The 17,382-nt window shown below is 36.5% G+C and overlaps 1 protein-coding gene and 1 pseudogene across 1 annotated transcript; both read right to left on the bottom strand.

Moving 5' to 3' along the window:
- Positions 1-5,094: 5,094 nt before the first annotated feature.
- Positions 5,095-8,837, bottom strand: LOC107614014 (adenine nucleotide transporter BT1, chloroplastic/mitochondrial). The gene is made up of 3 exons (XM_016316223.3): positions 7,712-8,837; positions 5,862-6,023; positions 5,095-5,758 (listed from the first exon to the last, which is right to left on the bottom strand). Exons 1-3 carry the CDS (start codon positions 8,294-8,296, stop codon positions 5,285-5,287), a joined length of 1,221 nt encoding a protein of 406 aa, XP_016171709.1. The 5' UTR covers positions 8,297-8,837; the 3' UTR covers positions 5,095-5,284.
- Positions 8,838-15,805: 6,968 nt separating this feature from the next.
- On the bottom strand, positions 15,806-17,050 carry LOC148549970 (serine/threonine-protein phosphatase 7 long form homolog; annotated as a pseudogene).
- Positions 17,051-17,382: the final 332 nt, after the last annotated feature.

Consider the following 17,382-nt stretch of genomic DNA (forward strand, 5'->3'; position numbering starts at 1 on the left):
GTCACAGTATACTTTTAGGGCTGAGATGTCTGCTTCCTTGGCTAGTCTCAAACCTGCCAGTAGGGCTTCATATTTGGCCTGGTTGTTAGTTGTTTCGAAGAGGAACTTGATTGATTGCTCGGTGTGGACTCCATTGTCGTCCTTAAGGAGAATTCCTGCTCCGCACCTATTCTCGTTCGATGCTCCATCCACATACAGCTCCCAGGAGTTGGTAAGCTCATCTTTGTCCGTGAATTCAGAGACAAAGTCGGCCAATGCATGGGCTTTGGGCGATCCCCTCGTTTGATAGGAGATGTCGAATTCAGAGAGCTCGATTGCCCATTTTGTCAAACGTCCTGCCAAGTCTGGTTTTGATAGTATTTGTCGCAGGGGGTGGCTTGTCCGAACTATGATTGGGTGTGTTTGAAAGTAATGCCTCAGGCGCCGGGCGGTAACTACTAGGCCAAATGCCAGCTTTTCAATCATTGGGTATCTTTTTTCGGCTTCTGCAAGACTTTGCTTACAAAATATACTGGATGTGGTTCCTTTCATATTTCTATTACAAAGACAAAGCTGATAGTGTTAGCTGAAATTGAAAGAAATAATGACAATGGTTTACCTTGCTCCGGTTTCTGCAGTATGGGTGGTGATCCCAAGATTTGTTTGAATTCGGTGAACGCTTTCTCGCATTCGTCTGTCCAGGCGAACTTATCTGACTTTTTCATGGTCTTGAAGAAATGGTAGGACCTTGTTGCTGCTGCCGGCAAGAATCTTGATAAGGCGGCTAGGCACCCTGTTAATCGTTGTACTTCTTTGATCGTCCTTGGTGACTGCATGTTTAGGATTGCTTGACATTTGTCCGGATTGGCTTCTATACCTCGGTTTGTTAAGAGGAATCCGAGGAACTTTCCCTTTTTTACTCCAAATGCACATTTGTCTGGATTTAATCTCATGTTGTGCAGTCGGAGTTGTTGGAAGACTTCCTTTAAGTTGGACTCGTGTTGTTCTTCTAAACTTGATTTGACGACCATGTCATCGACATATATTTCGATGTTTCTTCCGATTTGTTTTTTGAATATTTTGTCCATTAGCCTCTGATAAGTGGCACCTGCATTTTTTAGTCCGAAATGCATTGCTTTATAACAAAAGTAACCTTGGTCGGTTATGAACTTTGTCTTGTCCTCGTCGTCTGGATGCATCTGGATTTGATTGTATCCAGAGTAGGCGTCCATAAAGCTCAACACTTTGTACCTTGAGGTGTCATCTAAAAGTCTGTCAATGTTCGGCAATGGGTACGAGTCTTTTGGACAGGCCTTGTTTAAATCTGTGAAATCCACGCACATTCGCCATTTTCCTGAATTTTTCCTGACGATGACCACGTTTGCCAGCCATGAAGAGAATCAGACTTCTCTTATAAACCCCGCATCGAGTAGTTTCTGCATTTCTATTGTTGCTGCACTTCTTCTTTCAGTTCCCAAATTACGTTTTTTTCTATCGTATAGGTCGGGCATTTGGGTTGACTACTAGTTTATGGTAGATAAAGTTTGGGTCAATCCCCGGCATGTCAGTCGAGGTCCAAGCGAATAGGTCGGCATTAGCTTTCAATATGCTCTTCAAATGTTGCTTTGTTTCTACAGAAAAAGTTGTTCCAATGTTAGTATACTGGCTGTCTGTGTGTAATTCTACCTTTTCAAGATCGTCCGTTGAAGAGGGGCATCTGTGGTTGTCTCTGGGATCCATCTCAGTCAGGCGTGGGATATGCTCCGAGTTGTACACCAAATTAATCCTCGGGATGGCTTCCTTCGTGACCTTCTGTAAGCTTGCATTGTAGCATTGTCTGGCCTCCTTGTGGTTGGCGTGGACCGTCACTATTCTGTTGTCTTGCAGGGGAAACTTGACACACAAGTGAATAGTGGAGACAATGGCTCCGAAAGAGTTAAGGGATGGACGTCCCAAAATGATATTGTAAGGGCTAGGACAGTCAACCACTAGAAATTGAATGTCCATTGTTTTGGAGTTTAGAGGTTCTCCTAATGTCGTTCTCAACTAGACGTAACCTGATATGGGGACCCTTTCACCTGAAAAACCTGCCAGTTCTCCTCCTGATGGTTGTAGTGACTTGCTGCTTAATTGCATCTTCTTGAATGTGGAGTAGAACAAGACATCGACGCTACTTCCTGGATCAAGCAGTACTTTTCTCATGGTCAGTCCTCCCATGCTTACTGAAATTACCACTGGGTCGTCTAAGTTCGGAGTTCTTGATTTGAAATCAGAAGCACTAAAATTGACAGTGGCCGAGGAGGTTGGTGTTGGAGGATTCTGTTGAGTTCCTTCCATTGTCATCATGGCTCTGTAACTTCGCTTCCTTGCTGTGTTTGTTATTCCTCCACCCGCGAAACCTCTGGATATGTAGTTTATGATTCCTTTGGAGGTGGGGGTTTCTACTGGGTCTCGCCATGTTCCTTTGTCTCTGCGTTCCGAGGTATACTTCGGCTTGCTTGTGTCAGCTATTTCCTTGTGGTTCCGAGAACCGGTGTATTTGTCTAGTAGCCCCTGCCTTGCCAATCTCTCCAACAGGTCCTTAGCTGCCACACACTCGTCCGTGGTGTGGCCGAATTTCTGGTGGAATGTGCAGTGCTTCCCTTTGTCTACATACTTTTGATCTTGGTACGTCCCCGCTTTTACTGGCAGCTTTATAAGCCTGTTGTGTAATATATCCTTTATTATGTCCTCTCTTCTCGTGTTGAACCTGGTATACGAATCAAATTTGGAGTTAGCTTAAAATATTTTTTATGATCTTTGATAATAGACCTGTTCGGCTTGTCATCGTCTTTTCGTGATGGTGGTCTTTCATTCCTTCGCGTTTCACGTAGCTCTTCTATTTCAATCTGTCCCGTGGCCTTGTCTCAAAATTCCTCTAATGTCTTCGGCTTGGCCACAGCTATGGCTTCCTGGAACTTTCCTAGTCAGAGGCCACTTTTGATAGCATGCAATTGTACTTCTGGGTTTAGGTCGGAGATTTCCATGGCTGCCGTGGTGAAACGCGTCATGTAATCCTTGAGGCTTTCATGCGGGCCTTGCTTGATCGTGCTGAGATAATATGAGTCTCTCACATAGATTTTTTATGCTACAAAGTGATTGATGAACATCTTGGCGAATTCATCAAAGCTGGTTATTGACCCTGCAGGCAAATTAGAGAACCACAGTAAGGCAGCTCCATCTAAGAAAGTAGGAAAAGATCAGCATAGAATGGGATCGCAGTCACTGTTGAGAAACATCATGGACTCGAACTTGGTGACATGGACTTTTGGGTCCCTGATCCCCTTGTATGGTGTCAGGGTCATCGGAAGTGTAAAGTTCTGGGGCATTTTGTAGCTCATTATCTCTTTGGAGAATGGATTAGCTCGTCGCCTCCCAGATTTGGGAGGATTTTCTCCTGTCTTAGCATTGGACTCTAACTGATGCTCTTCGTGGTGTTCAGCATTTGTCCTTTTACTATCGACCTTCCGATCTCCGTTGTTTTGCATCGCCGCCAACAGTTCGGCCATCCGCTGATTCTCTGCCAAGAGTGCGGCATTTGTGGCCGTGAGATAGGCATTAGTTCGGGGAGTTTGCTGAGTTTCCGACTGATCCGTCATGTTTCCTTTCCTGCAAAAGAAAGAGAAATGTGCAACTGGTACGGGTGAGTTAAAAATGGTTATACCTTCGGGGTGGGGGGGTTAACGCCGGCCCCACGGTGGGCGCCAAATGTTCTTGTCCAGATACCGGTGCCGAGCTATACGTCGGTTTTCTATCGGTTAAGATGAAGCCGGCGATCTAAGCAGGTTAGGTTGTATCCTCGAGAATCTGGACCCGAGCGTGGTACCTGCAAAAGGGACTCCGACGCCCAAGTCAGTAGAGTAAAAGATAAAAGCAGATGAGGATGAATGAGATCTTAGCAAGTATATTAGGTTTCCTTTTTTCTTCCGTGTGTTGTGTAACTCCTTGTCCTGGCTTTATAACGTGATTTGCTTGCTTAGTGGTCCATTAGTCTCCGTGATTCTTGTTGTAGTCCGAGATTGAGTCGGAAGTTTTGAATCCGAGATCTGCGGGACAGGATTTGTTTCAATTGAGCCGTTGAGCTGAGGTATTTGTTCGGTCTTATCCGACTTTAGGAAGGTGCAGTACAGATACGTTTAGTTACGGAAAAATATTAGTCAACTCTAACATTTTTTATATTAGAAATGACCTAATAACAAAATTAAAAGTAGTGTAGGGACTCAATTAAAAAAAATTATAAAAACCTAATTGTAAATCTGATAAAACTATAAAGACCAACAGAATAATTAAACATAATAATAATTATATTTATTTTCACGAATTAATTTTGATATGCTACCGTGTAAAATATTTTATATTGATATTTAATTATATTCATTTTTTGAAATCAGTTATTTTTGTGATATATTATTACATAATTAGTTGTATATGCAAATCTATTTTAAAATAATAATACATTAAAATTAAATTTTATAAATAATTATCTAAAAGAATGGTTAAATTTTTTGGCTACTTTTCTCCAAATGAGATAATCTTCTACAGGTATCGAGTCATCTTTTTTATAGTTAGTTATATCAAAAGTTCAAATTTTGTGTTCACATGATAACTTTTCCCCATGCTGATAGACATTAATACAATCTTTCACCATAAGAGCTTTTTAAGAATTCAATTTTCTCACTACGTTAAAGTTTGTTTAATCCATTTCCGCTGAGGTAACTTATTGAATAATATTCATTAGATATTTTGTGACTGCATTTTTGCATTTTATAGTTATAGAAATAGAAGTGGGCAAGAAATATTTATAAGGTACCCACCATTATTTTTAGGGAGACATCACCAGTCACAAGTCACAACAATTCATAGGATTAAACAACAGAAGATTCCTCAGAATATGATGTGCAAACCACCAATTATTAAGCTCATTCTTTGGTTTCTGTCAACTACATGCAGATCTTAAGTATGACAATCACATTTTACAAAATGCAAGAGGTCAGATATACTCTAAAGTTTAAAAGTAAGGTTAGTATATGAGAAAGCCAAGATACAAAACTAAATGCTCAATTGTAACAGAGTTGATAAACAAAAAACCAAAACCCTTATTCCATTCTCAATTGCTTAAAAATATTATCTGTTGGTAAAAAGGAAAATTCCAGTAATGTAAGAGAAGAAAACAAGAATAAGTTAACTGAATAAGAAAAAAACCAAGTATTCACTTCGGCCTCTTGAGAAAACAAAAAAAAAAAAATCAGCACTTGACCTCATCCTGTTACGCCTCTTCATCGTCGTCTACCAATATCCTCTTGCATGCTTCATAGCACATGAAAGAGATTCCAGCAGCCGGCACTAATTTCATGCAACTAGGCCCGAGCCCTCTGTATAAACCGGGAATCCCTTCGTGTTCTAGTATGCTTGCAAGGGCATGAATCACATTTTTGTAAACTTGTCTTCCACTCAGAGCTCCCACTTGCATATGCTTGCGAGCCACCTCAAGTGGAAACGTTGCACTGCTTGAGATAGCACCGGCTGCCGATCCAATCAAAAGGGTTTCAATGTTACCAATCTTTTCTTGCTTAAAAATCTTCCGGTATGCTTTCCGTAAGGTGTCATAGGCAAAGTAATTGGTGGCAGCATACGGAATGACTCCAATAAGACTGGGGGCAAGGCCTCTATAAAGTTCCGCCGGACCCTCCTCTCGAATTATTTTCAAGAATGCATCGAGTAGACCGTTGTAAACACCTCTCTGCAAAGTTATTGACATGGGTTTATTGTTTTTCCCTTTTAGTTTTAGGTAGTGTCAAAGCATATATATGGGAAAGCTAGCTCTTGTAAATTTATGTACATACCTGGATAGTTAGTCGAGTTTTGACCAACTCGAGAGGATATGTGCATATAGTTGAACTCACTCCGGCACAGGCACCTGCAATCAATGACGCAGGAATAGGAACTTTAGGCTGTTCCCCAGGCTTTGGTGATAGGTTCTTGTTAACTGTATCATAAGCAAATAGCTGCAGAAAATGGGTAAAAATATAGTGAGACTCTTTAAAGGTATTATGCTAGACTTGATTGCCGTTTGATAGAAAAAATAATAATCTTCACAATTAGAATCATGAATTTCCAACATAATAGTATAAAGAAAACATTTTTTCTATCTCTGGGAAATCAATTGTATACATGACTCCCAAAACACACACACACACACACACACAGAGGGAAATGAGTAAAAAAAGGTTTAAAATTTCTATAGTTTCGAAGTTTGAAAATTCTGAGATTATATGCGTCTCGTCTTCTTGGAGCAATATGTATACAAAATTACAAATACTCTCCTCAATGTACTTGGGCATTGCAATTATGTAGGTACTTTGGCACTCAGTAAATCGAACTAAATTAAGGAATTGCATTGAATACCTAGTGTCTGGTTAGATCATAAACCATACATCATACTTAAGAGTTAAGACCAGGGTAATTAAGAGTAACTACCATTCATAAAACTGGTAAACATCTATGGGATAAAATGGGAAGTTTGGCCTCTATTTTGGGTGAAACTCATGATCATTTTATAGGACTTTCTCTTGTTGAAAGATTGGAAAATTATGATTCATTTGGTTGCTTTTTCTTTTCTCTTCCTTTCCTTTGTTTCTACTTCTGTATGGAGGATCTCTTGTCCTCTCATCTTCTTGTACTATTGTTCTTCCCTTCTTAATGATAATCTTTTTAATTTCTTTAGAAAGAAAGAAATGTTACAGATTTAGAGGTGAATAGCTCATAAATATCACCCTTTGAATTCACAAATTAATTCAAGTGCATTAGTATGGTTGACTTATCAAATTTGATGAAACTTTAATGCACAGAAACCTGTGTAGCTTAAATTAAAAAGAACACAATTTAAGGGGTAAGTACTACATGGAGCCAATTGAAGATAGACAGCAACATAGAAAGCATATAATGGTCTTTTAAGCCAAAATCTTCAGTGAATGAAGATCTTAAAGAGTGTGAACATTGAAAATTTTTAATCACATGAACTCATAGAAAAAGGGGCAAAAATTAACATAAATTACATATTTAGATTATTGTGCTTCAGCTATATGAAAACTTTTGTGATTCTATATCATAGCTTATAGACTCTCACTCAATTTCCTTCTCTCCATATAAAAGATGATGCATTAATCTGACTTTTTTTGTTGACACGACTGCCACATAAACTAGTCTAGGAAAAGTTACTGTCTTTAAGTAAAAATATGAGACTGAGTCTCTTTGGAGGAGTTTGATGGAATTTGAGTGAGTCCCACTTATTAGCTGTACACACGAAGTCTTTAATTCAATAATTTCATGGTACTATCCAAAACCATCAGCAGATTTGGGAATATACCATCCATGAAACTTAACATTAGCAGAACACAGACTTCTAATATGGTTAGTAGTTAGTACAACATTAGAAAAAGAAAATCCAAAATTTATAGCCTAACTCATCAGCGGTCATGATTATATATGAACTTTGAGCATTGGTAAAACATATTTAATACTAAATCTATCGCATCAAGAAATGCACAAACCAATAGAAGAGTAAATAAAAAATGCAACACTTGGCATCAAAATGAACAATTGACAAGCAAATAGCTTTAACACCATATCAGGACAGTAATCAAATAACCCCAAAACTGAAATTTCAACCGAATAAAGCAAAAGTGTGAATTACCTCAATAGCCTTGCTAGGTGCAACTCGAATGACATTAACAAAATTACCCCTAAACAACCCTGTCCATCCATCAGTCTTCATGATATTATGGAACACCTCAGTGGTGGAATGGCCACTGCTTCCAACCATCAAGTGAGTCCTTATAGTCTCCAATGGTGCCACTGCGGTTCGCGAAATAGCGCCTGCAATTGCCCCACTGAAAAGCCTCCTCAGAGAAGGGTTCCTGATTCTAACCTTCAATTTAAGGCCACTCCTTTTCTTCTTAGCCTTAACCCCTTCTTCCCCTTCCTCAAAGAATTGAACTTTCCCAAGACACTGAACATACTTAACGTACAAATCATTGAAGGGTAGTTTCAAACCACCGTTGTCATTGTCACGTGAATCAGAATCAGCTGAAGAAGAAGGATTTGGTTGTTGAACACCAAAACCCATGGTACCCATTTGGCCAACGCTTGCAAACAAGCCTCCTGGGTGGTAATAGGAACCTTCTTGTTCTTGGACGCTCCATTGAGAACCCAAATTGGAAACAGAGAAAAAAAACCCGTCATTCTTTTCGTCGAATAGTTGGTGTCCCTTCCTACCCATCAACCAAAATAAGAACCTTACGTAATAAAGTTTTGATTTTTAATTGATGGGTTTCTAGGGTTTAAGGGATGAGATGAGGGGCGGAAAAAAGTCTATGTCACAAACATGTTTTCATGTTTTTTTAGGGAGATTGTGAAATAGACATTGTAGGAAGGAAGGGAAGGAGAAAGAATAAGAACAAAAAGGAGGGTTGGTAGAGAGAGAATGTGTTATGTGTGTGCGTCTGTCTTGCAATATCCTACGTAAGAAAATGGGAATTGGAATCTGAGATTTTGATTTTCTGTTGGGTGGAGACACTGAGCTTCAGCTTCTTATTTGGCTCTTTGGTGGTTTGAGTAGTTAGGTATTTGCCTGCTCTCCTTTCTCTTGCTGTGACCAAATCACCAAACCCTCATTTTTCTATTATTATTATTGTTATTAATTTATTATTATTTTACTCTTATGAAACGAGAATGACACGACAATATCATATGATAATTTGCACGCCCATCAAAAAAATGAGATAATTTGCACACGGATATGGGATGAAAGCGGACGGTTCAGTCGGATTAATTGAGAATGGATTTGGATCTTATAAGGTAAGGGAGTTGGTAAAATACTAAAAATAGTAAATTAAAGGGTTAATTATTATTAATTTTATAATTTAAATTTAGTTAAGATGTATCTAAAAGTAGTGGCGGAGTTTAACTAGGGCAATGGGGCTATGGTCTTCCTAAATTTTTTATAAAAAAATTAGTAGTAATTTAAAAAATAAAGAATAATTCAGTTAGTTCAAATGTTTTATACTGTTTTACTTCTCATTATAAAAATACGCTTTGCTTCTCACTATAAAATTAAGTATTTTTATTTATTTAATTTAATATTATTTTATATATTATTGTTTATTTAATTTAATTTTTTATATGATAAAAAATATTTGAATATTCAATAAGTATTAATATTATTATATTTGTATAAATTAATAAAAAAATTAATAAATATTATAAATTTTAATATTTATTCTTCTAATTTTTTTACATATTTTACATGATATATATTCAAATTTTTATACAAAATAATAATGAAAAATCAAATAATTGATGCATTTTTTAAGAGGAAGATTAATATTCAAGAAGGAGAACATATAACTTCTACAATATCAACGCCTGTAAATAGTTCTTCTACTTTAATGAATCACGAAGAAAGTGAGATACAACCTTCAAAAATCAAAGAGTTGCATCAGATGAATTCGACCTTAAATTTTTATGTTAAAATTTTGACCTCCCAAAATTTTGTTTCAAGCTCCACTACGGTCTAAAAGTATATAACAAATTTATTATTAATAAAAAATTTTAAATATTTTTATTTAAACAATATAAAATAAATATATTGAAAATTTAAAGGTGTATTTAGTTTGTATTTGTATTTTTTGTTTTTATTTTTAGTATTTTCTATTTTTTAAATTTTGTTAAAAAATAGTAAAAACAATAAAATCCTGTTTTTTATTTTCACCTCGAATTTTTTTATTTTTATTTTGTAATCTTAACATGTATTTTAAGAGTACATAATAAATAAATCCTTATCATTTTCATGAAATGTGTGTGCTACTATTTAACTAATGTATATTTTCATACCCTGCATAAGATAATATATGAAAATATATGAACTTTTTAATTAAAAAAATAAACAAAAAACATATGTAGAAATTATCACGATAAATATCTTATAAAGTTATAATTAAAACCAAAATTTAGTGGTTTTTAAATAATATTTTTCTCAACTAATTTGAGGTAGTTGAGTGGTTATTTCACTCATCCGTTTAAGTAAATATCAGAAATTTGGATTTTTTTTTGTATGTTATAACTTATTAACTAGTAGCAGACTCTTAAAAAGACCTCCAATTCACAGTAGATTAGTTCCAATCTATCGAGTCAGAAAATACCATGAAAAAAAATAGTATTTGCCTTTGTCTTTACAGTCTACCAAGTTAAAAAATACCATGAAAAAATTAGTATTTGTCTTTAAAGTAGAACAATTACTTATTGATAGCAATATTTATGGAAATTTGTCTTTATTAAAAATTATCTAGGACAATTTCTTTTGTTGGTATCATATTCATTCTTGAAATTAAGGCAATATGATCAACGTTTTAACTTGTTAAAATTTTACATTTTATGATATAATTTTTAAGTCTCCAAATTTGTAGATCTATATCATTATAAAAGGGTGAATTCTATTGTACCATCTCTAAAATAAAGGATAAATTATTCCTTGTGATATATATTGAAAGTGATGCACCAGATGAATTTTATGAAATAGAAGATATCTTTACGAAAGCAATTGATGCACTTGAAAGTAAATGAGAGCATATGGTCCGTGATGATAGAAGTCATAAAGACCATGGTTCTGAAAACCGGACCGAACCGACCGGTTCAACCAGAATAACTGGAAATCGGTTACCTAGCCGGTCCGGGTAACATAGAAAACCGCCTGGCAAAAAACCGATAGAAAAACCGGTCGAACTGACGGTTAACCGGCAAACCGGAAGAACCGTCCGGTTTTTTGGCGATTTAGTGGTTTGCAACTTCAATGCCAAACGACGTCGTTTTGGCTTTTAAAAAAAAAAAAAGAGAGAGAGAAAGGCGTACGCGAAAGTCCTAAGCTCCTAACCTAACCCACTATGCCACTAACCCTAATCTGAGCTCCCTTTTCTTCCCATTTCCCCTAACCTAATCTGAGCATTCGGCGCCAACCTCCATTCACTCACCAAGGCCACCATTGCCATTCGCCACCCACAACCATCCACAGCAGCCGCGACCACCACCGGCCGAGCCCGCGTCCTTCTGAATTCGGTAAAACTCTGTTCTATGCTCGCCTTCTTGATTTTGGATTTTGATTTTCTGAGGTTCTGTGAGTTCGCCTGTTCTATGCTGCCTTCTTGATTTATGTTTTTGATTTTCTGAGGTTATTTTGATTGTTGTTTCATTATTTTTATGATTGTTGTTTTTGATTTTGAATATGTTTTGCTGCTTCTGTTAGCTGCTTCATGAATCACGATGAATTTTTTTGCTACTTCTAATATGTTTGCTGTTTCATTATTTTCATCATTGCTGTTTTTTATTTTGAATATGTTTTGCTGCTTCTGTTTGTTGCTTCATGATGAATATTTTTTGTTGCTTCTGGATATGCTTGCTGTTTCATTATATTCATGGTTTTATGAAGATGTTTTCTGGTCTTTGATTTTCTGATTGTTATAGATGGAACAATCACAAAGTAACCCATAGCCACAAGATAATGCTGTTCAAGATTCTCAAACTGGTTCATCCAGAGGTAAATCTGATCCAGCTTGGCATTATTTTACAGTGAAGTATGACAAAAATAACAAGGCTCAATATACATGTATTTTCTGCTTGAATACTTACAATGGATGGGGGATATATAGAATGAAATATCATCTAGCCAAAATTCCTGGGCAAATTAAAGTTTGTAACAAAGTTTCTGAAGATGTTGAACTTCAATTCAAAAGGCTTTTGGAGGAAAACAAAAAAAATAAGGCAGAAAAAAGAAAATATACAGCTGATTGTTTGAAATTGTTTGTTAACCTCTAATATTAAGTAATGGATAATTTATTATGTGAAATATTAAATTTTATTAAGTTAAAAATTATTGAATTTATATACTTATGATTATTTTAAGTTTTTTAATAATTTTATTTAATATTTAATTAAACCGGTTGAACCCCGGTCGAACCAGTGAACCATTGAACCAGTGACTTTACCGGTTTATTAACCGGTCCGGTTCTCGCAATCTTGATAGAGACATTTGAAAATATTCTTCAAATCCTCAAGTCATAAACACAGTTAAGACATTGTTGTTGATGATGTCAAATACAAGTTTTAAGGGATGGTAGATTCAGATCCTTCCGAGATTAAAGACATTGTTGTCGATGAGGTGGAGATCAAGTCGAATTCAATTGCAGACAATAGAATTTGCAATATGAGGTGACAATTATGCACAAAAATTTAATCACTTTCATGAGACAAAAGTTTTGCGGATAGTGAACTTCGAGAATGTTATCACCATACAGAAGAGGGTGGAGGAGGCGCAGTGGGTGTACGCTGAGGTTGAAAAGGAGTGGCGCCTATGTAGCAGAGATTCTCCGTACCTCGATAGCACAAATATTGTCACGTGTAACGAGCTGAATACGTACTTGCACCTTGTTGATGGGTTTGTGAGTTCATCATAAAGAGATTTCTTCGGCGGTGACAACCACCACCATCACCATAGATTGGCGATACTAAACTAATTTAAATAATCACAAAAGAGAGAAAGAAAAGTAGAGAATATATACCTAATTATTATGGTTAACATTCAACTTAATTATAATTATAAGTACTATATATATTACAGGGGGTAATTTACCCCTTATTTTAGAGAGGACATGGTAGCATTCGCCTTATAAAAGCTATTGGATTAGTTAATATTTCTTAATAACATCAACGAAATACTATCTTTGAGCATTAGTTTGTGTAAACAGAATCGTAACCATTTTTATTGTTCAATAATTTATTCTATTGAAAAATGAATTATTATCACTAAGATGGGTAAATATACATTTTTTTCTAATTTTTTAGTATTTAGCAATAATTGTTATTAAAAAATAAATAACCACATTATCTTACAATATGATATATAAAGTATTTTTTATTTTGAAATTAACTCTGATTAGTGACATAAAATTTAAAATATTTTTTTTAATTTTCACTCAAATTTAAATTTAAATTCAAAATTAATCAATAACTCATCTTTTTTAATTTTAGTATCAAAACTAAAATTAGTTAAGTGCAAAATATTCAGTATTTAATAGCTTTAATCATTTAAATTTTAATTACCAAAAATTATATTAGAAATTAATTATAACTTAACAATCGAGATATATATATATATTTTGGTACGTAAATAATAATATCTAATTTATTTATTTTTTGACGATAATTTTTTATTATTTAATTAACTTAATGAATAATTTTTATTATTATTTTTCTACCAACAAAATACCAGTTTATACTATTTATATATTTTTCAATATAAACAAATAAATAGGTATCTATACTATTATGTTTATTATCTTAGATGATGGATTAAGTTATTTATTTTGTATGTTAAATAATATAAATAACATCTTGTATCTTAAATTTATTAATTTATCCATTAAGAGAAAAAAATTTATGCAATAAATTATATGTTATAAAGATTAAATGATTTATACATAAATTTACTATATGATTCTTTTTACAAAAAATAAAAAAATATTTATCATATATAATAATCTTTGATATATGTAATGCTATGTATATATTAGGATAATCTATTTTAATTATGTGAGTAATTATTGTTATTTTTATTTTTTATTATATTAATAAATAATATTTAAAACTAAAAAAAGAGAGAGAAAAAAGATAATTAGAAACTTTTTTAATTTGAATAAAAATATTCCTTCTAAGTATATCCAACTTTTATATATGCTAAATGTTATAATATTTAATAGTATAGTATTTATTATAGCAATAACTCAAAATATTAATTTAAGATATGTTTGGGTCTAATAAGATCTCCAAGCAAGCAAGATAAGCCTAAACTCATTGTTAGGATCCCAAATCTCACCTAGGTTCATTATTTTAAGGTCTAATATAGATAAAATCCACTATATCCTCTCAAATTGGTTCAGATTGGATCTCCATTACTAGTTATGGATGTTAGTGGGTACTTGTGGGGGGCATGGCGGGCTCCTTTCCCATCCCTCACTTCCGTTTAAAAAACAATATCTCTTGTCTACTCTCCATCTTATCATAAGTCTCCATTTAATTATTCCTTCAAGATATCTATGGATATTCTTTGAAATAAAAACAAAAAAAAAATAAAAAAATATATAATATAATAATCACAAAATAATCAATTCAATATAATTCAACACTCGTAACATATTTATTATAAAAAATAATATTTCAAGAAAATATAAAAAAAATCTTCCAATTTAATAACATAACATAATTTTTTTTGGATGAAACTGCGTGACATATTAATAGACTTGAGAGGCAAAGAAAGTGAGATAGGGAGAGACGTGAAATCAAGGATGAGAATGAGTCTGAAAGAAAGAAGAAGAATTCGAATTGAAGACAAAAATCAGAGTTACTAAATTTAACAAATTGACTTATATATAATAAATTAGAATAAATTAATAATTTCATTATTGATGTGAGGGGCGGAGCTAGATGAAATATTAGACGGGGCAATTCACATAAATAAAATAAGTTGGAGAAACTGTTACGCAAATACAACATTGTGAAATTGCAGACGAAAATGCAATAATCCCAATTATATGTAATCCGTGACACCCTAACGCGGAATCTAAATACACGTAATCCGCTACACTCTGTCGCGGATTACGTTGAGAAGCTGAAAACACATAAACCACTACACCCTGTAGCGGTTTATGAATAGATGGGCCCAAAGCGTATTCCGCTACACCCTGTAACGGATTATGAAGAGAGTGGCTCACTTTGGAACAAATCCATGAATACCAGTGTAATAGTAACAACCCATCATGCAAAATGCACGAATTCATACAAATATAATCGCCATAAGCAATAAGTCGTACAAAAATAATAGCCACCAGGCATTAACACTAACACAAAATAAATTAACTACATAGGTCATACAAATATAATAGTCACAAGTTGTTAACACTAGCAGAAATAAATAAGTCATAATTCATACAAATATAACAGTCGGAACTAACACAAGCTAAGGGGCGCTACTGCTGGTCACCATCATCATCATGGTCGCTCCCAAATGAACCAAGTAGGTGCGAGCCTGTGCCACATCGAGTCGAACGCCTAACTCTGGTCGCTCGCCAATCTTCGGGTGGAGCATCCTGTAGCCCAACTCCAAATGCAGAAGGTGGCATCCCTCCATGCCAAACCAAGTGTCGTACGGACTACCTGCGAGCTCATTCATGTTGACCGGCAGCTGGAACTCAGGAACCTGGAACGGCACATCTGCTGGCTGTGGCCTGTACTTCGGAGGCTCGGACGTACCTCCTGGGATCGGACTCTGGTACTGCTGAACGTCGTCACCCCGTATGATCTCAGCAAAATCCGCATAGAACTGTGGCCCAGCCAGCTGATCGTCCAAATCCATAGTGAAAGTAGTTGTAGCAAGATCAGCAAACATCTGCGTGCTACAATCATGCAATACCTGGGAGCTAGATACGTGAGTAAAAGGTGTACCACCCATACTAGCCTCCGCAGTGCCACCAGCCTGAGTGTCAGTAGGGTGACCACGGGACGATCCAGCCTCGTCATCATAGTGGACGGAAGGTGCTCGTCTAGCACGAGTAGCCCGTCGTCTAGCACTAGATCGACGCAGGCGATGATCTGCCTGGCCTCCGTCATCACCACCAAGCTGCTCCTCCTGCATCATGTCGTCGAGCCAGCGCCATTCCCGATCAATGGCACGTGTACCAATGCATCATCTCCGCTCCACGCGTCTATTATCGGGCATATCTGACGCTGGAACTCTAACGGGCGCTTGCGACGACCCTCTGAGTATAGCATCCTCCGGAACCTCAACTGGCCTGGGATCTGCGAATGCAATCCTCAGTGACAGAATCCTATGTGAACACAGTACCACCAGTCCAGGAACTCAGTAGATGGACCAGGATCAGCCACTCTCTGGATACTTAACACAAAGCGAACTCACTCGTCCCAATGCTCATGCCATGTCCTATAGTAAGTGGAAAACCATCTATCTCCACCCCTGCCGTCCTTACTATGAAGATACTCTATGTTCAGGGCTGGCTCAGGCAGATGCTGTACGCCCCCTAGCTGTGGGAAGACCCTGTCTACCTGATGCCACTCAATCACTGCAAAGTATATCAAACTAGTGACCGCCCACCATAACCGACTGTGCTCCTTAGTCAGTATCTCCGGATGAATGACTGCAAGTACGTCCAGCGAACCATAAGGCTCCCACACAATCTGATAGTCAGGAGACAAGTCAGCATTGTACCAATATATACAAATAAGTGGGGGAAGAACTAATAAAATATTGAAAACAAAAACAAATGACTTACATCTCGATCACCCAGTCGATCTAATGCCAAGTGATACTGAATAATCCGTTGTTCCTTCCCATCAGACGTGGGTAAATATGTGCCCATCTGAATGACAGAAATATCACATAAATTTGTAATTTCATATGTAGAACATTAATAACTTGAAAGAATACGTGTATTAACGAATACCTGGATGCCAACGGAAAAGAAAAAGCGTCAAATCCCTGCGGCCTTAGTGTGGGGAATCGCCAAAAGATCCAAGACTGTAGCAACTGTAACGGCCTGGCCAAGTTGGTGACGTTTCTGTTTGCCACCCTACACATGCATCGGTACAACCAGGCCAACGCAGCTGCGCCCCAACTATAGCTGCCTATGTCGTCAAGTCTCGCCACGAATGACAACTAGCGAAGGTGGACCCGATTACCACTCTTGTCCATGAACAGCTGTGTCGATAGAAGCATCATAATATACGCATGTGCATATATGGGCACGATCTCCTCGGAAGTATTAGCCGGTAACACCTTGAACCTCTCATGGAACCATGTGAAGTGGACCGTGTATAACTTTCTCTTATCCGGTGGCGGAAGCTCACCAGATATCTCCTGGAACCACTCCCACGTCGGTCTGGCCCCCTCGATGTGCAAGTGGAAGTCAGTCATGCACCCAGAAACAGACTGGCCATCCACGGGCAGCCCCACTGATATGCTACATCCTAGAGCGTGATAGTACACTCTTCGAACGGCATATGGAAAGTGTAGGTCTCAAGCCGCCACCTCTCGATAAATGCGCTAACCAGAGGCTTATCCAACCATAACCAATGCGCGTTCAGCCTAGCTAGGTGGTACAACCCAACGCTCTCCAAATAAGGTATGATCCTATCATGTAACGGCATATTCTGTTGCCTACGAACACTATAAATACATCGGGTTGACTACATATTCAGAAATAAAGAACACCTGATTAATTTCTAACAATGACATCACCAAACCAT

This window comes from Arachis ipaensis, chromosome B8, assembly GCF_059453495.1.
Source record: "Arachis ipaensis isolate K30076 ecotype BB chromosome B8, ASM5945349v1, whole genome shotgun sequence".
In the NCBI taxonomy this organism is placed as follows: domain Eukaryota; kingdom Viridiplantae; phylum Streptophyta; class Magnoliopsida; order Fabales; family Fabaceae; genus Arachis; species Arachis ipaensis.

Bases quoted from the DNA above. Each gene is read 5' to 3' on its own strand.
- LOC107614014 (XM_016316223.3), bottom strand. From the start codon at position 8,296: ATGGGTAGGAAGGGACACCAACTATTCGACGAAAAGAATGACGGGTTT. The intron at 6,024-7,711 runs GTAATTCACACT...CATTTTCTGCAG, and splicing joins CACCTAGCAAGGCTATTGAG to CTATTTGCTTATGATACAGT. The intron at 5,759-5,861 runs GTATGTACATAA...ATAACTTTGCAG, and splicing joins AAACTCGACTAACTATCCAG to AGAGGTGTTTACAACGGTCT.